This window comes from Eimeria mitis, genomic scaffold (genome assembly GCF_000499745.2).
Source record: "Eimeria mitis Houghton genomic scaffold, Emh_scaff1615, whole genome shotgun sequence".
In the NCBI taxonomy this organism is placed as follows: Eukaryota; Apicomplexa; class Conoidasida; order Eucoccidiorida; family Eimeriidae; genus Eimeria; species Eimeria mitis.
The window spans coordinates 2,383-4,065 of NW_013569930.1; the positions used below are offsets into that span (position 1 = coordinate 2,383).

Below are 1,683 nucleotides of genomic sequence, written 5' to 3' on the forward strand. Positions count from 1 at the left end.
CTATATATGGAGTTGAACTGTAAGCGACTCAGCCAGTGCCTCCTCTTCGTTTCTGCCTCTTCTTTACTCTGCTACTGCATAAAGAATAAAATAAAAAAATAATAAAAAAATAAAAAAATAAAAAAAATAAAAAAAGAATAATAAAATAATAAAATAATAACTAAAATTTTAATAATAAATAATATTAGTAAAACCGAAAGTACAATAAGTCGATCGACAAGCAAAAAGAAATGCATTAAAGCTTCCCCCTTCTATCACCCCAAGGGGTTTGTTGCTGCTGTTGCTGCTGTTGCTGCTGCTGCTGTTGCTGCTGCTGCTGCTGCTGTTGCTGCTGCTGGGGTTAGAGCGGACTGCCGTCTCTTGACGCGTTTGTTTGCTGCATCTGCTGCAGCAGCAGCTGGCGGCTCCTGCAGCAGAGCACTTCTCCGCATGCGTTTGCCTGCAGCAACCTTATCGAGGTCTTCATCTGCTGCAGCAGCTGCAGCAGCTGCAGCAGCTGCAGCAGCTGCCTGTACACCCGAGGGGGCCCCCCCGCCGCCTGCTCTCTCACAAAGAACCCCTGCATCTGCACTGCGGCGGGGGCCCCCTCCCCCCCTTGAACTGAGGGGGGCCCCCTGGCTGCTTGCAGGGTACCCAGCAGCAGCAGGAGCAGCAGCAGCAGCAGCAGCAGCAGGAGCAGAGAGTCGTCCGCCTCTCGGCAACCCGAGGTGTACAGACACCCCATCAGCAGCAACTCTGCTGCTGCTGACATTTGCTGCTTCAGTACCTTCACCGAGTTCTGCTGCTCCTCTCGCCAGTTTTGCTGCAAGCAGTGCTGCAGCAGCAACATGAGCAGCAAGTGCAGCACCCTGAGAGTCTGTCTTTCCTGCAGCAGCAGCAGCAGCTGCTGCTGCTGCTGCTGCTGACTTTGCTGCGATGCCAGCAGCTGCTGCTGCTGCTGCTGCCTCTTCGTCTGTTGCCCAACCAACAGAATCCGCACAGGGGGAGGGGGGTTTCTTTTGCTGCTGCTGCTGCTGCTGCTGCGTGCTGGATCTTGGTTTCAGTTCCGCAGCAGCAGCAGCTGCCGCTGCTGCAGCTGCTGCTGCGGCTGCAGCTACTGCATTCGTTCCCCGGACGTCTTGTCCTGCTGCTGCTGCTGCTGCTGCTGCTGCTGCCTGCTGCTGCTCCTCTGGTGCCTCAACGCGCTTCATAAAGAACGAATCTATCTTGCTGCACCTCGGACCCGCAGCAGCTGCTGCAGCTGTTGCTGCTGTTGCAGTTGCTGCTGCTGTTGCTGGCGGTGGTGTTGCTGCTGCTGCTGTATTTGCTGGTGTTCCTGTTGCTGTTGCTGCAGCAGCTGGCGTTGCTGCTGGTGTCCCTGCTGCTGCTGCTGCTGCTGCTGCTGCTGCATGCGGCGTAGCCGTCGGTGTAGTGTGTGTGTGTTGTTGCTGCTGCTGCTGCGTATCTATTAAAATATTATTTGCTGCTAGCTGCGCCCGCAGCTGCTCCTCCAGCTCTCTCTCTCTCAGCTCAATCGTTTTCTCTTCTTTTTTTATTTTTTTTAATATTTCGTCAAAAGCAACAGAAGCAGAAAATGCACGCACTGCTTCTTCTGTTGCATACCATCGCTGCAGAAAAAAAAATAAAATAAAATAAAATAAAATAAAATAAAATAAAATAAAATAAAATAAAATAAAATAAAAT

At 51.4% G+C, this 1,683-nt stretch overlaps 1 protein-coding gene across 1 annotated transcript in view; it reads right to left on the minus strand.

Moving 5' to 3' along the window:
* Positions 1–254: 254 nt before the first annotated feature.
* Positions 255–1,683, minus strand: part of EMH_0040550 (uncharacterized protein) — a gene marked incomplete at both ends in the record, with an annotated part of 2,877 nt that continues 1,448 nt past the window's right edge. Inside the window, one exon of the mRNA XM_013495519.1 lies at positions 255–1,607. Within this exon, the coding sequence (XP_013350973.1) occupies positions 255–1,607 (1,353 nt within the window). The remainder of the gene's footprint in view (positions 1,608–1,683) is intronic.